The sequence below is a fragment of the Platalea leucorodia genome, assembly GCF_965183815.1.
Source record: "Platalea leucorodia genome assembly, chromosome: 4".
Taxonomy (NCBI): domain Eukaryota; kingdom Metazoa; phylum Chordata; class Aves; order Pelecaniformes; family Threskiornithidae; genus Platalea; species Platalea leucorodia.
The window spans coordinates 6,186,244-6,206,511 of NC_138826.1; the positions used below are offsets into that span (position 1 = coordinate 6,186,244).

Sequence of the window (20,268 nt, forward strand, 5' to 3'; positions counted from 1 at the left end):
AAGGAATCCTCGGAAAGAACTGAAGCTTTCCATGTTGGTCTGTGTTCAGCCAGGTATCACAGCAACTCATGATAATTATTTTGCGCTAATTTATCTTGAATCTGGGCATTGCTATACGTAAAGCATTTCTGCTGGAGATCTTCATGTTCATAATACTTTGAGCGACTAGAATAACTGGAACCAAACTTGGCCGTATCTGCCATCACCAGTTGATGTAACACCATCCGTCCCTTTCGGAAGAGGCAATTGTCCTTTGAAGACTTTAAGAACAAAGTAAAGGGAAGGAAAATGTGAAGCTTTCCAGTAATCCTCCAGCCACCTCTCTCCTGCTGCCTTGAGCTAAGATATCTCTTCTCTTTATCGCAATCAGATAGTGGCCTGTAGCACTTTGTCCTACTGACTGGGGAATGTCTTGAGTCAATTTGCACTCAGGCAGTCTAGCAGAAGGGTGTATGTGCTGGCCAAGATAGCTTCCAGAGCGAAATTCCTCCACCGTGACTAATTCTGGGTGGTGAATTTCAAAATCGAACCTTTCATGATTTGTCAAGGTATACCCAAAGTTCCTACAGCAAAGAGAGAGGGATCAGCTATTGAATGTCTAAACCCTTTTTAGTCTTTTTTTAATCTGTCTTTAAAGTGATGATAGCTCTTGCCTGTCCATTTAAAGGCATTTTATAATGTCTTTGAGTGAATAATATAAATCCTCTATGAAAGACCACAGGAGCCTTTGCTTTTCTGTACACCACCCGGAAAGCAAATATATTTCTGTCAGTTGTTACTGTTTGACGGATGTGTGTTTTCACATATGCATTTTGATAAGCTTCATCACTACAGTCGTCATAAGACACATTTAAATTCAGCCAGGTAAATAAAGTAAAGAAAGAGTTCTGACTCTATAGGAACTGTAAAAGCCTATGGCTTTTGTGTGGATGTTGTGCACTTGTTCTCTCTGCCTGAGCAGTGCCAGTATGTGTCTGAACTGTGCTGATTTTGTGAGGGATCGTATTTTGGTTTCTAATCCTTCTTTCTTTTGAAATTCATTTAAAATTGACCCCTTTTTACCATTTTTTGCTAAGTGACAACTTTTCATGATGTATCTGTTCATTGAAGACACGTATTTTAAAATTAAACAGAACTGTCCACAGTTTTTTATATGATACTCCAAAAGCAAAACGTTTCTGTGAAACATTACTTGCCCTTTCCTAGATTTCTGACCAATATTTCGTGGCATTTTGATTCAGTTTAGGTTTCTCACCTCCAAGCTGTATCTTAAGGGTACAGTTGTATGCATTTGATATTGATACTTTGAATTGAATTATTTGGAGAGAGTCTTTGGAAGAATTGGTTAAAAATTTGATGGAGAAGATGGCCCAAAATAAACACCTCAGTAATTCGCTAGAAGTGTCCATCCCTGATCAGGAAAAAAATATTTTGAGATTATATTTATTATCTCAATAAAGTATCATTTTTGGGTATGAAGCACAGATAAACCAAGAAAACAGGTATTGCAAAGCAATTTAAAAAAAAGAGGGCAAAAGCAGTTATTAAACTGTGTTGACAAAGTATCCGAAGGGTCAAGCTGTGATTCGGGATACTTGGAATGCGGTTGTTGCCTGAATTTCCCTGTATCAAGAAAGGGAATGACAAATTGGAAGGGGTACCGTGAAGACCAGGTGGTGGAGTGGGTGGGACTGTGTGGGTGTTCTCTGGGATTTTGGAAGAACTCAATGTGAAGTAGGGCTTCGGGGAACAAAATAGTCAAAACAACAGGATAATAGCTGGCAAGGGGCTAGTCAGGTTGGAGAGCTGATAACTCCCACAACTGACAAATCTCTGGCTGTGAACACTTGTCCTTTGCTGGACTCCATATGCCTGGTGAGGATGCTCCTGCTTTCAGCGGCTTGTTGCTGCCCTCGTGTTTTTTCCTAGTGGATTAGTTCACATGAGCTCCCTAATACATTCTGTCTGCCAGACGAGCTCAAGTCATCTATTTAAACAGCTTAAATGGACCCAGTTGGTATTATCTGGAAAACTTATGTAGGGAATATTTGGAGAGCTGTAGCACTGGTGTCTTCAGTTAGAAGGGTCCTGGGGAGCAACCAGGAGGGAGCTAATGGCTTTAGCCTGCATTACCAAAGAGACCACCTATTTGTAACTTCGGTCAGAGGGGTGCGGTTTTTGTTTGGTTTGGTGTGGGTTTTTTTTTGTTTTTGTTTGTTTGTTTTTTTGTGTTTTTTTTTTCCCTCTTCTCCCCCAAAATAAATATCACTGTTGTAGTTCATCCATACGCAGAAGGCTGGTGTAAGACTTGTGTGCTGTGGAAGCACTGCTTCGAACCTCTTTTGAAACTAGCTTTTACATAAACTGGTGTGATTTTGGCATTGATTGTCAGTAATGGCACCAGTTTTGCTGCCCGAAGACAGGCTTTCCTGGGACCAGGGAGTGACGGCACCTTACTTAAAAAGACCACATTAACAAAGCCTGTACAATCAGGGTCTTGCAAGCTGCTTGGTTGCAGGGATGTGGCAGGACCGTTGCGTGTCTGAGAATGAAAGGTTCAATTTGGGAGTCTTCAGCGGGAGAAGACGCCGTCATCCCCAGCAAAGGGGAGTTCTTCTGGGCTTTGCAATGCTGCACTTGTAACCAGAAAGCAATAAGCCAACAAGCTGAATCTAGTTGAATCCAGATTGATGACATAAATCCAGTTGTGTGACGATGTGTTATAAATGCTTTGGGCCTCTACAGCAGTTGTTTAGCTTAAACTGAAGAGGCTTAAGCTATTGTTTTATTATAAAGATACTATCTCTTCTCATTGGAGTTACAAGAAGGGAAATTGCACAAATACTTTTTAATATTGCCATCCAGTATATCCACTTGTGGCTGTAAGTTAGTTATATTTTCTTATTGAATGCTAAACAATCTCTTGTGTTTTCCTATCAAATTAATTACTTACAGCTTGTTACCAATTTTTATTTTGTTTTAACTTCCCTGGAACAGTGATCTGTTCTTCCTGTTTTGCAGTGAAGTAGTTAAAAACACTTGCTCTGATTCTGAGAAGTGTGATGTAACTTGTAATGGCAAAAAGTTCAGGTCGCTTTGACCAAGTCTCCCCCAAAATAGCTCATTAAGAAGTAAAATATTCAAAATATGTAGCTGTTGTATTTGTTATTTACCAGTGTTTTATGACAGTAATTCTTCCTGACCCAAACTTTGATTTTCAAGGTTGCTTAGCAGAATAACAAGACAATAAAATAACCCTGATGATAAACTCTTTCTAGCTTTATAAACTTATTTCTTAGCTTTTCATAGTGTGAAAAAAAAAATCAATATATGGTTTTGATGTATACTGTCAGGACAGGCGGCTGGGGAAAGGAGCTGTGAGTTTGGGCTGGAAAATTTGGGGTCATGTTGTCACACGTTTCTGCAACATTTGGTTAGCATCCATGCCCTTCACCTGCTGCTGAAGTCTCCTCTACATTTTGGTTGTTTTTCAAAGCCCTCGTGGCCAGTTGTTAGCTAATATTATTGGCCCATAACTGGACAGTAATAGTCATTACTAGCTAATGAGCTAATTACTAGCTGGGGGAACTAGGAAAGCCGGGAGCCCCTTACAGAGAAGACTCTTTTCTTCCAAGCTTTGAACTGAAGGCATTTTTACCTCCAGCAAGTGTGAGAGCTAAGCTCTTGGCACTGGGGACGCAGCCCTGCGTAGCCTTTTCCTGCTGGATAAGGACCTACGCAATAGTCAGGCACGAAGCAGGATTTCAGACCTGTAGTTGTAATGATCTCTTAAGAACGTATAGTTACTGGAAGTGTCACTGAATGGTCCATAAATTTTTCTGCTGTACTGCACTGAATTACTACTTTCCATTTGGCTGATTAAAATGACTGTACCAGACTGTATTTTTATTCCATTTGTTAAAATACGTACTTTGCAGTTTAAAAGTTGTACATTACAGCTACATAACGTTAAGATCTTTGAGTGCTTTGTCAAAAATGTAATGCTAAAACAAGGGATTAGTGGATAGCCAGCAAAAGGTCATGTTGGGAGCCAACTTATTATGCAGGAAATGTATATGTGTACCGGATGACTCTATATCCTTCCAGTACTGGGCTGGATCGTATTTTCTGCAAGATCAATGCCAACGCTCCTTTTGAGTTCAATTGGGAACAGAATCAGCACCTTTAATACATTCTGTCCAAGAAGGATTGTATGAAATAAATGTATATCCTTATGCTCTGTTTCCATGAGGATTTTCTTCAGGCATTTATCATGAGGCAGCATCTTCATTTCTTTCTTGTGGTACCCCAGAGCAGTAAGAGATGCGGCCACTCCATGTGTCTGTGGGAAGGATCCCAAACATTGCCCTTTTGTACTTTGTTTCACCAAAATGCAGGCTAATTGAGCTATTAGAGAGAGACGGAGCCTTAGATGTTAGGGGATCACATCCATCCCATATTGCTGGTGGGTAGTTAATATTATCAGATGATTGTTTGGAGACAGATGGGAAATATCCTGAGGGTGTGAATTTGCTTTAGAGCGGATTGAGAGGTAAAGCCTGGTAAGACAACTGCTGCTAATTGGTGCCATCCTCCTAAGCCTGCTAGGGACTGAGCATGCACTGATGTCTGCAGTGCTCAGATCAGGGGCGAGGTGAATTTATAGCAGAATGCGTGAAAGCTTTCACTGCTGCAGCCGTGCTGTACCTGATCAGGAATAAATAAAGTATTTCAGTGTCCAGAACTGTCAGGTGAGCACAGAAGAGGCTTTTAAACATGGTTTATAAAAGGTTAACTATTCAGAAAACAGTTCTTTCGGAGGGGGAGAGGGTGAAACTATGCTAGGGAAGTTCCCAACCTTTCTGGTTACAACCCGCCAGGTCCGCAACCAGCACTGGAGTCTCATCATGGAGAGCGTGGTCCCATCTGACAAAGGAAATTATACGTGCATAGTAGAAAACCAGTATGGATCCATCAATCACACCTACCATCTCGACGTTGTTGGTAAGTAAAACTCTGTCACATGTAAGACGATGTTTTTAATTAATGGAGTTTCTCTATTAAAACATTTAGAACTAAGCTGGTACATTTTGCATTAATTTTGAAGATGATTTCACAGTGTTCTAAATATTTCACTACATAACCATTTGCTACATAACTTTATATGTTCATCTGTCTCACTCGTGTCTGTAGGACTAATCTACCCATGCCTTGGCAAAGGTGTAATATCCATATGTGCAAGTGAGTTCTTGTTGCTGTGGTACACCTACAAGATTACTGTGCTGAACAAATAATAAATACTGATGCAATTTTAATCATTAGCATTACAATTTAATTATTAATTGTACAGTTGTACTAACACAAATTTTAATAACTGCAGTTATGAAAACTGTCAAGTGATCCTTTAGATTGCTGTTGTTATAGCTGAAATGAATTTTTTTTTTTTTTTTATGAAAAGCTAGATACTGACTTTGAAGCTAGTGCAGATCTGGAGCTTCAGGAAAAGTACTGTGCATTCACAGCAGTATAACGGAGATCCAACTGTAGCCCATTGCATGGGCTATGAGGAGTCCCTGAAACATAGGTGACAAAAATTGTGAAGAAATGGTTTTACTTGGGGACAAATTCTAAAAAGCTGTCTGAATTCTTGGGAGTAGCAAAGCTGTGATTCAGCAGGACTACTAAGGACATGCTTAGTGATATTAACTTAATAATACCAGAATCTTGTTGACTTTAATAAGGCTTACACATATTTACTTAAGTGCTTAGCTGAATTAGGGCTTGAAATCTCAGGAACCGATTCCATTCACCCCTCCTCTTGCTGATTAGCCTGGATGGGTGTGAGCAGTTTTATTGACTCAAGGCATTGCTGTCCAAAAGTAATCAGTTTGGCTGTTGTAGGAGGACCCGCTGGTAGTGCCTTTGGGGACCTGAGCTGCAGTTTCTGAAGTATGCCTTGAATGGGCTTTGCTCTCTCCAGGCTTGTGGGATGATCTGAGGGTCACAAGCTCTGTGGATAGAACTTTTGATCAATCAGTATTGAAAGCAAAAATGAATTTGATGATTGTAAGCTATTTTTGGCTGGTGGCTGACAGCCCGACTTATTTTGTGGAGGATCTTACTGTGAATTTGGGTTTATATGACCCAAACAGGGACAAAATTTTCATTTCCCTATTTCTTCATTGTCTTTTACCATGACTAAAAATGCATCTCTCGCATTGTTTTGGATGCTCTTTAAAAGCAGCATCTTATTTTGTCTGAGACCCCCCAAATCCAAAAGAAAACAAGTGCCAGCTTCTCAGCAGCAAGAAATGAAAACATTCCTCACAAAAATCTCAGTGAGAAAATGCCTTCGTGGAGCAGAGAAGGAAAAAGATAAATTTGTGATGGGGATGCCATCAGACTGAAGCCTTACCACCAGCCCCAGTATGTTTAAGTCTTCAAAGCCAGTTTGTGAACCACCCGTCTCACCTGTACTTGGCTTTAGGTAGTTCACACTGAAAGCAGTGAGGATTTTTATAGCCTTGGCAATATTTTGTCATCCTTGGCAGAGTGAGCTATGGGTATTGTTGAGGTGAACCGAGTGACTGGCAAAGCCATTTTTGTTTGAACACTTGTTTAAGCAAAGTTTACGGAGGGTGCAGCAGCAACGCCTGCCAGAGAGGGTAGTAAATTGTGTTCTGTGTGCCGCTGTCCTCTGCTGACCACCTTGCCGGAGGGCGCGAGCTGCTCGCGTGGGCTCGCCAGGGTTGAGGCTTGATTTACAGAGCCTAGCCCAAGAAGAATGTAAGGAGGATGATGAGTTGTGGGATTTTTGGAGTTTTTCTTGGGTTTTGTTTTTTTTTTTTTTTCTTAATCCTTTAGGGAGCCTAGATTGACTCAACTTTGGTTTTGCTTAAAACTGTTTTTTAGTAGGCTACGTGGGCAGAAAAAGCCCGTTTTGCAATACTGGGAGTTTTCCTTGCTGAAACAAAACTGGCTAAACGTTCCCCTTCCCTTCTCTGTCCCCTGCTCCCTTTCCTCGTTGCCACCCCAGTCCCAGTCTGGCATGTTTCAGGTTGACTGTAAGTTTCTTCACCCATTTTTTCTAGCAAATGTGTTCGTGGATGATGCGGTCACTTGAGCAAATATTTGTCAGAAGCCCTCTCACCTCCTCTCCCCCTTTGAGCCTTTTGAATGTCTTCCATTGAGGAATATTATGCAGAAATTTATTTTTCCTGGCAGTAAATTATAGTGACCTGCATGAATGAATGGAATGGTAATAAGGATTATGTCATTTATTTAAATGTCTATTCCTTTCCGATAGAGAGGCAGAAAAGTAAATAATGAGATTTTTCTAAAGTGACTAGTGATTTGGGGTGCTGGGTACCCATCTGATGGCACCCAAAGGTGCCCTGATTTTCCCTGAGCGAATATTCAGCATTTTCTGATGCTCAGGCCCTGTGAAATAGGAAACCAGAAGTCCAAAAGTGACTTTTGCAACTCACGACCTGCATTTTTAGAGCTCTGCGTACTTCATCATTTTACTTCCTTTTTGCATTGAATTTGAGTTAAAGGGTATAATTGTTGTTTTACTTTGAAAACATATGTATGGGAACGCACACCCTAAGATACCTGTGCTGGATTTAGTGTGAGTCTTTCAAGAGATACTGCATTGGGACTTTAACCTAAAAGGGGGATTGATGTTAGAGAGCTCAGCCATTTCTGTGTTGCCAAAAGCTTGTAATAATCGTGGAGGTTGGGCATAAAGTTGCTGAAGCAGTAAATTAAGACTGGCCAGAAGGGGAAACTCTGACAGTTTTTCTAGTTAAGAGAGTTCTACAGAAGTTAATGTTGTGCTTTTTTTTCTGTTCTCATATGAATTTTCAGTTCCCACAGGGTTGTGGAGAGTTATGGATGTTTGTTTAGAGGCAATTGCATACGTAGACTGCATCTTAGAAACTTCAGGTCGTAATTTTAGGTCAAGTTGTGTGTGGAAAACTGTCAGTTGAAAGCCTCTGAAATTGCTTTTCCTATATGGTTTAACTGGTTCCAGAGTTGATTAAGTGTAAGTAATAGCAAATGGTATTAAACATGGTAATGTATTACACTAACATGAGCATCTGACTATATGGTGTAATGTAGAGAACCCTCTTATTATGTCACAGATTTGGGAGGTATCCCAGCAAAAATCGTGCCAAATAATGACACAATGCTAGTTAGGAATATCCAGTATTACTTGATGCCAATAACTTTCCAAACCTTGAACTCTTTTGACAATTAAAAGCCTGGAGCCAGCAGGGCTGAGTAGTTTTCAGTCAGAATGTAGGTGTGAAGTATTCTCGTTTTTACCTTGTAATTACTTGCAAGAACCCTCTTAAAATAGTCAACTCAGCTCAGATGGTCTCATTCAAATTTACAAACCTGGCAAAACCGTTGCACTGAATTTTTTACAATGGGAGTAGAAAATACTGAAGAAAAAAAGCAGCAAGGCGTTGGCAGCCTCTCTGAATTGCACAGGATACTTGTGCACATTGACAGCCTTAGTGGGGAATTGTCCAGTGGAGTTGGCCAGGATATTCTGTGTTGGACAAAATTGTTCTTTAAATGTTCGGGATACCCCAATCGACTGCCTTTTCCTCTCTCCTCCTCCTCCGTTTCAAAACAGGGGCTTAAGCAGGCTGTATGCGGGGCTTTGCTCAGGGATACAAATGTGTTAGATTGCCGTAGCGGCAAATGGCGGCAATACAAAACTCCATTAGGATCCTGTGAAAGGGAGATGCGTTGATTTTAGCTTTTTATTGGAGCACTACCCAGAGGCTTCAGTTAGTATCGGATACTTATTGTCCAAGGGAACGTGCCAGCGCACAGTAATTGCCTACAACCGAAATGCGGAGAGGACAGGAGAAGGAAATGTCACTGTCCATTTTATAGATGAAAAACCGAGCTGTGGAGCGATGAAATTTCTTGCCCTGGGTCACACAGGAAGCTGGTGGCAGAGCCAAAAAGCAAAGCTGGTACTTGAATCCTAATCCAATACCTTAATTAAAAGAATGTTCTTTCCCTTGTACAGTTTAGCCCGTCAGCTGTTTTTTATACATGCAGCTGAAGTGCCCTTCTATTCTTTTGTATTTAATGGTGGGTAGAAACTCACATTTTTATAGAAAGCTTACTAATAGACTAACTTCGTTCTCATTAAACATATATAAAGTCACGCAGTCTTAAGGGAGGGCGATTGCAAACGATGTGGTTTTCACTTATGAGTTGTATTGTAGTGAATCCGGGTTGTAGGAAGCAACGTGGGAATGCAGCCACTGAGACTTGTATATAATTAGATCACTCCTGGATTGCAATTATCGCTGGAGTACAATTTCAGCAGCGGCAGTTCTGTTTTAAGCATGGAAGTAACTAATTGAATTTATATTTTAATGGCAAAAAAAAAAAGGTTGGTCTTTGAACAATGCTAGTGCAGGTAGCCATTTCTGTCCTATTTAATGTCATCATCCAGGGAAACAAAAGATGGTTTGGTTTCAGATGAAGTTTGGCACATTACCTCATTTACTGGGTTTTATAAGCAGCTGCCGTAGCACGACACCTTCCAAGAATGTGTAAGAAGACCCTGCTGTTTACTAGAAAAATGAACATAACTTGTCACAAATATTTTTTTTTTTTTAAAAGTCCTTTTGCAGCCAGTTTAGCTGTACTTTGCCCAGTTTCTAATTTACCTAATAGCCATGCCTTTGGTTCTTGTTACTGAAGAGTGAACTCCAGCAGTGGCAGAGTATCACGCGGTTGTCCCTTACCAGTAATTTGTATTTTCATATGAAAACAGTGTGAGAATAGCTTCTCATCCAGCAAGCATTTTAAATGACTCTCAACTTAAAGCTTCTGCCCCAGAAATCTCATGTTTGAGTGGTTTTACTGATGGGTGTGCAAAAAACCACTTTTATTCTGAACTCTTGGAGGTTTAGAGGGCTTTAAGGTGAATTTTATTCTCACTTTTTACAGCACGTTATTAAAAAAAAGAAATCTACTTTTTGCTATTGATACTTAACTGTTTATATTTCCCTTAGTTAAGGCAGAAGAAAAACCTTTGGTTTTGTTTCTACTCAGTTTTATTTTTGGATTTTCATGTGCTCTCAGAGTCTCTAGCTGTGAACATGGCACAGACACATATATATATATTTTTTTTTTTTTAAAAGACATGTTTCCATTTTGTCATTCCCGAATTCATAAAAACATATGCATTGTTATTTGCTTTTTGCTGAGGCTTGTTTTGTGGAAACAAAGTTCAAAATTAGTTTGTCTTAACTATAGTATGTTCCTTAATTTCCAAAGAATTATTTTAGGATTCATGTTACATATGAAAAATCAACTGACACCAACTAAATACATGCCTTGGATGCTGCATCACTAATGTCTGGCAGGAGTTAAATGTAGGTATTACAACCAAGCCTAAACTTGCATTTCTGGCAGATGTGCTTGTAGTTGTTGACTGGCTCTTTACATGGACAAGCTTTGGCTTGACGTCTTCACCCAAGTGCTTGCGGCATGGGACATGATGAGACAGGGGCTGAAAGCATGAAGGAATTCACACTGATGCTTGCCCTCGGGTATGTGGTTAGGCCGAGAGGGAAGAAGATTTTATTTAATGTACTGATAAGCCTGAGTGTGGACTTTACACCTGGCACTAGGCTTTTGGCAAGGTGTGTGCATCTGAGAAGAAATTACACAAATTGCTTAGTGCTGGAGGCTGTGCGGTTCACTGCTGAAAAGAAAGACCACAGTGTGATGGTTTAGCTCAGGGAAAATGAAAGCTTATGGGTTTTTTCCCCCCTCTTTCTTAATAAGGTAAAACCATTCCAACCCCCTAGTTTTATAGCGTTAAAGCTTCTGATTTCATTGGAGTAGTCTGGCTAAATTACATTTTATGGACAAATACTGGTGTCATTACTTCATCTGCTGGGTGAACAGTGAATTTGTCATGTTTGGAATGCTTCCTGCAGAGCCTGCTGGGGGAGGACTGGTCTCCCTGTCCCACTTTCTGTCTTATTACAGCCCCAAGGCAGGTATTTCTCTTTCTTTTGATGAGTGATGAACAGGATATTGTTTCAGCTCTGTTATTATCATTTTTAATCATGCCTTCTAATTCGTGCAGTGTCCTACTCGTGGAAATGCAAGTAGGAATTTGCAGGAGTTGTCTGAAGATGCTGAGAAGACTGTTGCCTTGTTAAATGTGGAATTAGCACGTATCAAAAGCCATGTCTGTGCCTAATCAGAGCGGCTTTTTGACCCGGTCCAGTCTTTTCTCAACAATTTTGTTACTGAGAAAATCAGCAGTGTATTTGGCAGTAAATTGATAAAGTTACATCCTCTTAAAAAAAAGAGGCGGGGGGAAGCTTGAATTATCACAGATATAGAAAAATTGTAAATGAGCTGTGATACAGACTGGATGAACGAACCATATTAATGGCAAACACAAGGTTCTTAATCATGACTGTCTTATTAATGCACCTGCATTTCTTCATGTTGTCCCTGAGCGTGGGAGAAAACGCAGAGGTGGGACAATCCCGTGGCTGCAATGGGATAGCTGCCCGTGGTGGGTGAGATGAATCCTAACTGGGAATACCACACTGGTGGTTTTGGGGATTAAACTAGGATTAAAAAACATGTAGCAGAGGTGGAAGTGGATGGAGATGATGGCACTCAGTGGTAGACTGGAGTGGTAGGCATTGGGGGTTGTGCATGATTGTATTTAGCTGAGGCTGGGGTTGGTGGCACTGGGAAGATACAAGAATGAAAGGGTGTGGGGTGTCTTCCCAGAGGTTTATAATGCAGGAGAGAAAAAACCTTGAGGAATGGGTACCGGGGTGAGATAGGTAAGGGGGTGAGAGTTCTGGCAGTACCAAAGTGTGCACAAATTAGTCAAATGTGAAATTCTGTGGCTGTTAGAGAAAAGGTTGCAGTTACAGCCTTCGTGTTGGTGTCCTCTCCTCTCGCTGCTCTGCAAACCACTGTGTGACTTGAAACCCAGAGGTGGCTGTGTTTCACAGGTTTTCAGGATTTTCAGTCATTAGGTCATCTTTGGATTATTGGATCTTTGGATTACTACTGTTTGTATTACTACTGTTCTCATGGTGCAGCTTCAACGGCAGTTGTTCCAATTAAACATAAAAATAAAGTGAAATCTAATTTAATTAACAAATCATAGTTTGTTAAGCACTTTTGAATATTGAACTGCTCTGTAAATATAAAATATTAAGATTGGTTTTCCAGCTTGCTCTTTAAAAGGTTGCATGCATATGTTGACATTTTTGACTGTCAATGAAAGAGAAACACTGATACTGTCAGAACTCAAGCTGAGTGAAGAACTCAACATGACAGTGTATTAGTTGGAACAAAGTTAGTCTACCATTTTTACAAGATGATTGTGAAAGACTAAAATTATATATACTTTTAGGGATTTTTAATCACCATCAAAAATAAGGCGATCAAAATAGTTGTTTTTAAGTTGTATTCTGCCTTTACAAGTGAATATGTGTGCGTTGCTTAGTGTTTATACCTGCAGCATCATTTCTGCTATTAGATTGGATTATATATGTTACTGAGCAACATAATTTCATTTCAGCTGTTGGTTTTAAATATATGTTTAAATATATGTTTCCATTGATACCTGTGCTAATGCACTGTTTAGAGTGTTGGCGAAAACCTCCGATGTCTACATTTGAATGAATATTCCAACAAATGACTTTTCCTGCCCCCCCCATCAGTGGAATTTTCTCAGAAAGCAGTTGTGTCACCTGCCGCTCAGCCAGAGGCGGGTGATGGTGCTCCCTGGGCTCGGGGGACAGCGTGTAAATCTGCCGATGAATAGGTGCAGCGAGGAGTGGTGCGCAGAGGGGTTTGTAAGGGCCATCCCTCTTGTTCACTATAAAGAACTGAGAAATGTAGAGGTGCGAGGAAGTAGCTGGGCTGATTTTGCATGCCTCTGGCTTCGTAGGAAGCTGGCCGTTTGGAGTGTATGCTGAAAGGCAGGAAAATGTGGATGCAGAAGAGAGGTGAAGAACTGTAGGAAATAACAGAGGCAAAACTTTCTTGTTTTGGAGCACAAAGTTTGCGTCCAAGCGTGGCCAGCCTAAGTGCTTGCTATGAAAGCTCTTGCATCTTCTGTCTTGCAAACTTTACCTGGATTTACCTGAATTACTTGAAATATGACAACAAATGCGTATAATCAGGGTCTTCCCAAGAGCAGTCGTCTTCAGCATCTGGTCCAACATTTAGAACAGGTCCTGGGTTCTGTGTTGCAGAAATGAGTGTGATCCTGATGGAGGGACATCTCCCCTCCTGACATGGGACCGCATGATGGCAAACTTCATCATCAGGGGAGGCAAGCCTGAAGGCTGGGTCAGGTCCAACATAGACATGTCTTAAGGCTGAGCCAGGATGGTCCAGCACAAAGCATTGAAACTCTGGGGGCTGGAGCTCCTCTCCCACCCTGGGAGCCTGTGCGCAGGTATGGTCGGTCAGCCGTGTCTAGCGGGGAGGCAGAACACCATGGACCTTTCGATAATTTCACACCTGCGTTCCTCAATAGAGCAAGTGTGCTGTGTAAGAAAAGGGGGAGAAGTGTAGAAATATAAGAGGGCTTTTAAAGGTTTACATAATCTTTTTCCATTTTACTTTAAAGGCAGAGCTGTTTTCAGGAAAGGAAATTTGGAGGATGAAAAATATGCAGTCAGGTCACAATAACAACAGCAATAACAACTCCCACCGTGTGCTTTTTGGCATCGCTGGGCGCACTGGTGAGTTAAACCCACTGCAGCTGGGAGAGGACATCATCCCTGTGGGAGAGATGGGTTTTGCCAGGCATATGGTAAACCTTTGGCAGAGCCTACTGGAGAGCCCAGTCCAACGATGCTGGACCCCAGCATTGTCTCTGGTTATTATAAAGCAGCCGAGTGCTGGGAGCTGTGCATGGTACAAAGGATGATATATCTGTGCATAAAAATTAATGCAGTCTCTGGAAACGGCCAGAACAATAAAAATTTACCACTTGTCTGTGAGAAGTTGCAAGTTGTTCTTCATATTCTCTTGTAGCCTCTTTCTTTTAGGGCACACTGAAAAGAATTTAAATTAAAATTTCAGCTCCTCATTGTTCTGTTTCCCGTGTTTTTTTCAAACCAAAATAAGGCCTCTCCCCTCTTTGTTCAGACATGTATGAAGCTTTTGCTTATGCATGCACTGTGAGAGGAACACTGCAAGCAAGCTCCAAGATTAATGTTGTACAAATCTTGCTGCTATGACTTTTTCTGCTCCACAGCCCTGATGAAACCCCTTTGCTTTAAAGAGAAACTGGTCTTAAAACCCTGTTGATAATTTCACATTTTAAAACAAAAGTGTTCATGTTGCCTGCCTTAGCCCTGATCTTGCTGGATGTTCCCATCTGTTTTAACCCTCTGATATACGTGTGATTTGAGAGGATAGCTTTGAACTAGTTCTGATTGTGATTTTTTTTTTTTCCCCCTCCCTACTGTTTTCACTGACATCAACAGGCTTTGTATCAAGCCAAATAAGTTGGTCTTGCTTTCTTTTCCCTGGCTTGCTGCTGTATGAGAAAGGGGTGTGCAGATGAACTTATGCTGTAAAGGTGTTATGCGAAGATGAATTTTAGCTAAAATGCACATAGGACAGCAAGCTGATGCTATGCTGTAGAGCTATCCAAAGAGACAGATGGGATAACATCAGTGGGAGCTTTGCCTGCTGGAGAAACTGTGCCATTACTTCAAATCAGAGGTGAAGGTGGTGAAGCCAAGGACAAAGAGTTTGAGTACACCTGATTAGTTTCTGTAGAGATTTAAAAAAGGTACTGCCTTTTACTTGACGGACCTTGGTAAGAAGGAGGGCTTAGGTGGCCCAAGGAAGTTGGATGGGGTGGCACAGGCTTTGCTGTGGGTAGGAGGCTGTCGTCTTCTGGTGTCTGTGACAAAATTTTAATCTTTAGAACTAAAATTCTTTAATAGTCAGTGTTAAAATGCTTACTTTTACGACAAAGTATTCAGTGACAGCGGGAAATAATACGGAGTCTGGTTCCCTGCTGTCTCACTTTATGCTGATTGCTGATACTGGTCCACAAACCAAAGCAGAGATGGACCTTTGGGCCTAGTAATTACCAATGATGAAGTGTGTGACACACCAGCAGAAAGAAATGCCTCAAGTTTATATAAAAGGCTTCTAAATTTGAGGACAGAGGGAGTTTAGAAAGTGGTTGTGGAGATTAGCCCCTCACTCCCATCTGCATGAGCAGATCCCTGCGCTGCTGTGGGCCTCGCTGGGTGCAACTTTTGAGGGCCAGGAGCTCCAACTGCAGCGATACCCCTTTGAGCTCTTGGCCACCGAGATGACTTCTTCGAGTAGCGTTGGGCCAGTAGGAAATGCTGTACATGAAGACTCCTGCTGTACAGGAACGTTGAATAGTATGAGCATTTTTTGGCTAATGTCTACTGATAAAAGATGCCAAAATTTGTAAGGCGTGATTTCATCAGCACTGGTAATGCTGGTCTGATCCGTAAGCTCTTCTGCTAGTCTGCCTGAAAGGCTCCTGTTCTTTATCAAGCATTCTTGCCAGGGATGGTCTTTATCTCTTAGCATTTAATGACAGCGATCTGTTATTCCTTGTAGCCTTAAAACATCTCCTGTGATTTTGCAGAGTTTGGGAAGAGAGCATTGTCCCTAACTTGCAATGAATGCTACTTTGGCCTGTATAAATTACCTAGGAAGTGATGATTTGAGGGGTGTGTATGTATGTACATATAAATGGAACATGACAGTTCAGCAGCACTTCTGAATTGGCTATAAACAACATGCAGTGCTTCATATTATGCAGAAAGGAAACCAAACTGACGTGCAGCTGGTAGAAGCTGCTCAGCTCCTGGCTCACATATATATAGTGTATGACGTTAATTAGTAGAGGCGTTTTGCCTACACCTGCTCAGTTGTTTCGGATCTTTTGAAAGAGCCGCCAGCACTCAACCTTACTCCTCCATGCCATGGAGCAAATAGCGGAGTTAGCAGTGTTTTCCTTCCAGCATTTCATAGAGCACAGGCCCCCATAAGCAATTGCTTATTGCTGGAGAAAGGAAGCGAAGGTTTGGCTTGGCCCATGTGTAGAAAGCTACCTTGAAGGAGGAAATTCCTGTGGGGACTCTGACATCTGTTTGGTTAGACCCCTCCTGTGCCACTCCACCTGGGGTTATGGAGAGCAAGTGCAGTTTCAAATCGGGTCCTTTGTACGAACTTGGAAAATGCTGGATTTATTGAGAAATCTGAGTTGCAATTTCTCATGTCTTGGCTGCTCCTGGAACTCTCCTCAAAAAGAGCTCTCTAATTCAGAGAGCAATCATTAATCCAGCCTCTGAGTGCTTGTGAACTGAGGCCAGATTTGCAGCTCGTGTAGGTGGCATCTTTCATGAAGGACAGTGATCCTTGTGTCTCTCCTTCCAAGCTGCTTCTTTTGCTGTCAGCTAGAGCAGGACAGCAACTTGAAAGGTCTTCGCACACTGAACAGTGAGGGATTGACAAACATTTAATCTTTCTTTTAATGGTTGATATTTAGCCCAAATAGGTAGCAATCAGAGACTGATATCCTGTGGTTGGGCCCAGTGGCTTTAGTAAATGCCTTCATCCAGTGGTAGGTATCCACACCACCAAAAACATCATCAGAGCCAGCAATAGTATGTGTGTGTACAATCTCAACAGGGATGCCAAAAATGGAGTGTAGAGACAGTTGCTTGCACAGATAGAGTTGTTCCCTCAAACTGTGGCTGAATGGTCATTAGTGCCACTTTGGAGAAGAGGCAATTATTTCAGCTTTGAGGTGGCATGGGGTGCACTGGCCCTGGGGGAAGCTGGAGCTATACCCGAGAGGTTTCACGTTCCCGTCAACTCCAGGCAGCGGTTAAGTCACCTAAGAAGTTAGCATATAACTGCATTTTCTGTTGGAGCAGTTTTGGTAATCCCATGGGTACCGTTTGGAGGAGAGCATGAGGTGAGGGCTCTGGGTGTCCCAGAGATGAGTGACACCACTGGCTTCCCACTCCACAAGGCTTGTCCATGGTTCAGTTGGTGGCATGAGGGATGTGTTGGGCAGCTGTGCATCTGTCTGTAAAGTACCTGCCAAGGAAATCCCCAGACGTGATGCGTTGTTGGATAGGAGAGGACGCACGCAGTTAATTCGGGGACAGAGCCATGTAGCAACACATTCTTCTATCAGCAGTGCTGCTCCCTGAGCTTGGTGGCCTTCAGGGACCTCCTGTGTTAGGTACACAGCTCAGTGGCAATGGTGGGAGAGTTCTGCATGCCAGGTGAAGATGAAACACAGGAGAAATATTTCAGTCCAAGTGTATGGTGAAAAGGCTGGTGGTTTGTTGTTTGTTTGGTTTTTTTTTTGTGTTTTTTTGTTTTGGTTTGGTTTGGGTTTTTTTTTTTGTTTTTTTAAGGCTAAAGACTCAATCTTGCAAGTTTGGGATGCTAAGCCAAAGCCAAGGAAGAGGCTGTGATTACAGTCTGGCCTAAAACACTGTGGGATGCTTTTGAGACCCATAATTTACAAGATAGTTAGCATTTTCCAAAGCAACAGATGTTGCACGATTGGAAGGAAGGTGGTTGGGAATGGGCAGTGTTTTCACCAAACAGGGTCCAGACTGCTGCCGAAGACTTCCCGAGCTTGGAGTCAAGGCAAAATAAGCAACTAGAGCTGAACGTGCTGTGCTGACCAGGGCAAGTGAAGAGGGCATGGCAGGTCTGTGTTTTCAGTTAAGCAGAGACACAGCTGGATCTGCTTCATTTTTTATTCAGCGACGACTGAATACACAGAACCTCTACCAGGGGCTATTGATCCAGAATGGTTATTGATGCACTGAGAGGCATCATTTGAGGGAGCCCTCTGTAGCTTCACAGTGGCAGCCGTCAAGACGACTCCTTAGGAGTCAGTAACATTTCAAAACTGGTCTTAAGGACTCTGATAAATGTGTCTTGTCTAATTAAAAATTGTGGAAAAGAATTGGATAACGTTTCTTCTCCCCACCCCCCCCCCCCCCAGTTGAGGATCTCTCCGTTGTCCCCAGAACTCATGTTTGGTCTTCATTTGCTATTCAGCTTTTGTTTTCCTAGGCTGCACTTGAATCACACACTTGCAAGGAGAGGAAACAAGCACATTCAAAAGGAGAAAATAAGAGTAGTTTTCATTTTTTTTGAAATGAATCAAATGCCTTATCCAAAGCCCATTGAATTCCATGTGAGTTTTTCCCCTGACTTCAATGGGCTTTGGTTCTGGCTTTTAGCTCCCATGAAAGGTCCTGAACTGTCTGTGCTAGGGTGACAAGGAGGCTTGGATAGACAATTACCAGAGCTCTTCTCAGCCCCTGGCACAGCCAGGTTGCTAAGGAGACTTGGCCTCGGGATGGGCCCCAGAGCTCACCCCTTCCGGGGTTATTGTCTCCTCTCCCTGCCAAGGCACTCCAGTAGCGGCAGAGCCGCTCTTTCAGTCACAATACGCTCTACTTCGGCCTCTGGCAACGGCAAATCCTGCCCTACATCTTCCCTCCGCCGGTGTGCTCGGCGAGCAGCCTCTCTTCCCGCAGTTTTTCCATCCCTGCATCCCCTGCGCTAGGACCGGAGTGGTGGGATCGCATCTTCTGGGCTCTGTTGGCTCGGTTGGGTTTTGGCCCCTATCAGCCACCTCCGTACCACAGCATCTTCACCTCATACGTTTGCATCGTGACTTTCCTGTCTCTCACCTCTCTGATTGCCCTCTGTGTTGGCTGCAGCTGGTCAGCAAAAAAAAAAAATTCGAGGCGATAAAGCCGAGGGTGGGAGAGAGATGAGACCCTTTTGTAGGAACCACCTGTCCAGGGACTTAAACTTCTTAAAGAGTCAATTCTCAGGACTCTTTCAGGCTCCAGTGGTCATTTCCAGGGTAGTTCTTCCAGTCACTTCTCCCTCCATCATTTGTGGCAGGATGGGCTCCCACCCATCTCCACGTGTCCTGCAGGGCTGGGAGCTTCCTGGGCAGCTCCTTCCGTTGTGCCAGTTTTTCAGAAACTTAGAATTTTCCAGCTTTCCTGGATTCTTTGCAGTTTTCTCTCTTGGAGGAAGGTATTCTGAAGTTTTAACATTAACGGGCTAAATGATAGTTTCTTCTAAGCCATTGGGCAGGTCTCTTTGTCAGTTGTCTTTTCAGATAGCGAGTCTGTTTGTCTATAGATAAGCAAGCAGAATTGCTCAAGCAATTCTGAGCAGAAATCCTCAAGCGCTTGGCACTTTTATGGTAGTGTAAAATTTAGATGCTTGTAGCCTTGAATATGATATTCCTCACGTGAGCAATCAGTTTCACCCTGCCTTTTGTAGATAATTGACTCCTCAAATGGGGATGATGTTGGCTTTGTATCTAAACTGCAAGCTGGAGAAAGCAAGCTGGTGTCTGTCTCTTAAGGTGGGATCCAGCATTAAGCATGCTTTCTCTTTAAAAAGTGTTATAAAGTTAGACTTTGGGAAGAACTAGAGTAAAAATGAAATGTAACATATGGAGACGTATATGTAATTATCAGTTTGGCTCAATTACTTTCAGATCAATATGTAGAAAGTATTTTTCAATTTTAAAAATTTTTAAATATCCGTTACATTTGCTTTTAAAGCTCTATTACATTTCAGTTGAACCAGGAAGGTCTGTTTAAGCAAGCAGGGCATATCTATGAAAGACTTTGTAGATCTGTATGTAGTTCACTATGTAACTAATATTTATGGTAATAAAATTAGTATCTACTACTTCTTATGGTCCTTATGATGTAGCTTTTAGTATGTTTGAAGACAGCTAATCTATGGGGTGATTTTCTGTATTATAGCATATGCTGTTGACTTGGTTTTGAAACATGTTGTGTTAGCAGTGAGAGTGCATCACTAAAATTTCAGTGGGCAGATAGTGAAGATTTATTTCTTGAGGTTCTGGTTAAATTCAGTATTAATGAGCAAGGGGAATACTGAACTCAGTAGGGCTAGAGAGCTATGAGATCAGTTGCCAACTTGTTTTGTATGAAAATACAATTTGTCTGAGTTAAATAACTAGAGGTGTATATGGTCATTATAGTTTAGTGATGATCCTGATTATAATTATTAGGTTATGTAAGGCTAATAATAAAATTAGTTTCACCAGCCTTTAAGATTATTTTTAAAGGCAACTTTGACTCTTTTGCTAGTCTTTAGTAAAAAAGAACACACCGTTTCCATCTAATAATA

At 41.8% G+C, this 20,268-nt stretch overlaps 1 protein-coding gene across 6 annotated transcripts in view; it reads left to right on the forward strand.

Annotated features, from left to right (window-relative positions):
* The window catches only part of FGFR2 (fibroblast growth factor receptor 2), a gene marked incomplete at both ends in the record, with an annotated part of 81,397 nt that overhangs the window by 26,313 nt on the left and 34,816 nt on the right, over positions 1–20,268 (forward strand). For all 6 annotated transcript variants that reach the window (XM_082310626.1, XM_082310627.1, XM_082310631.1 and 3 more), the window contains one exon: positions 4,881–5,004. In XM_082310626.1, coding sequence (XP_082166752.1) covers positions 4,881–5,004 — 124 coding nt within the window. The remainder of the gene's footprint in view (positions 1–4,880; positions 5,005–20,268) is intronic.